Here is a 1,682-nt window from a genome sequence, read left to right as displayed (position 1 = left end):
GTGAACACCAGTCATGCTTGAGGTCCTATGCAATTATGAATATAAATGCTTCATTTATTAGTTTTATTAATTCCCAGAGCAAATCAACATCAGAGAAGCAGGGCACAAAACACACAACCACCCCAGCAAACAATAAACAAAGAAACAGATATTAAACAATAGCCCAATTTACCCAGTAAACACAGATATATACACCAACTATGGGTGTAAGTCTATATCTGTGTATATATACGCAAGTATAAATATAAATTCATCTGTTATTATTATTTCCTCCTTCCCTCTACAAAAAGCAGTTCATCATCATCATCACAGTGCAAGCCCAGATGCACACACAGAGAGAGAGTCTCCAAGAACACACACACACACAATGGAGTAGCAATAATAATTATTATAGGATAAAAACACATAGAGAGCAAAAACACACACAAAACACACAATATCAATAAGAAACAAAAAAGAAAAATATCCCAACAGGTGGAAGATTAGTTAGACTGTAGTGTGGATGCATGCAAAAAAAGGAAAAAAGAAAACAAAGGATGACCTGAGTCACACCACTACCACACCACCATTAAAATCAGCACACAAGAATACAGGCCAGTGTAACCACAATCAGTAGTGGTACACGCACCCACACAGAACTGCTGATACTGCTGCTGCTGTCTGCATCACCCTTCTTGTTGTTTGTGAGTTCAGAAGGAAGTGTTGTTGTTGTGGAGTTTGTTCTGGTTGATTCTGTATTTTCTGCATCACCTTCTTGGTTATTTGTTGATTCACTCCCTGCCGCAGGAGTGTTGTTCTCAGTCGATGCAATATCAGCATCAGTAGCATTCTCAATCTCTGAAGTATTGGTAGGAGAGGAAGAAGTTTCTTCTGCTGCTTCACCTCCTTGGGTAGATGTAGTTTCTCCTGTTGGACTGCTGCCGCTGTTTCCATTTTGACCCTCGACTGGAGCCACACTACTCCCATCAACAGGAGAAGCAGGAGTTGGACTATCCTGTGGAGTAGGAGAAGAACCACCAACATCACCAGCTCCGGTACCTTTTCCTCCTGTAGTACCATGACTTAGGTCCCCAGAATCTTCAGCTTCACCTTTTACTACCTGATGAACAGCACCAGGCACACCAACTTCACCATGCGGACCAGCAGGACGCCCAGCTTCTTTAGCATCTTTACCATGACCGTTACTTTCGTCTTGAGAAGCAGTCTGCTCGGGGTGAACTTCAGGTACTTTAGCAGGAGGAACTTCGGGCTTTTTCGGACATGTCTGAAGATTAGCAGAAGCTTCAGTACCATTAGTGCACGGAGAAGTACCTTGAAGGCTTTGTGTAGCTTGTAGTTGTCCAGTAGGAGGACAAGCACCTTCATGAGTTTTAGGTTGATCATTAGGCCACTTCGTCTCACTCTCCGTATCAGGGACTTGGTCGGAAAGATCGGCGGCTGGATCTTGATGATCGTTGGTACATTTACTTTTCTCTTCAGGGCACTGAGAACCAGGAGCATCACGAATAACAGGAGTACCTTGAAGAAGAATCTTTGTCTCACTCTCCGTATCAGGGACTTGGTCGGAAAGATCGGCGGCAGGCACTTCTTCAGCGAGGACGTGCACACACGCACAGGAGAGCAGGAGAGCGAGGATACACAGCACGTAGCGCATCATTACCATTACAATACTTCTTGTAGTA

General features: G+C 43.8%; 1 protein-coding gene across 1 annotated transcript; it reads right to left on the bottom strand.

Moving 5' to 3' along the window:
• Positions 1-574: 574 nt before the first annotated feature.
• Positions 575-1,681, bottom strand: TM35_000521080 (uncharacterized protein; the record flags this gene model as incomplete). The annotated part of the gene is made up of 1 exon (XM_029030650.1): positions 575-1,681. A coding segment is annotated over one exon (1,107 nt), but the record flags the coding sequence as incomplete, so codon positions are not given.
• Position 1,682: the final 1 nt, after the last annotated feature.

This window comes from Trypanosoma theileri (assembly GCF_002087225.1).
Source record: "Trypanosoma theileri isolate Edinburgh chromosome Unknown TM35_Tth_52_V1, whole genome shotgun sequence".
In the NCBI taxonomy this organism is placed as follows: Eukaryota; Euglenozoa; class Kinetoplastea; order Trypanosomatida; family Trypanosomatidae; genus Trypanosoma; species Trypanosoma theileri.
Note: the sequence above shows the minus strand (reverse complement) of the source record. Positions and strands in the feature narration are given on the sequence as shown.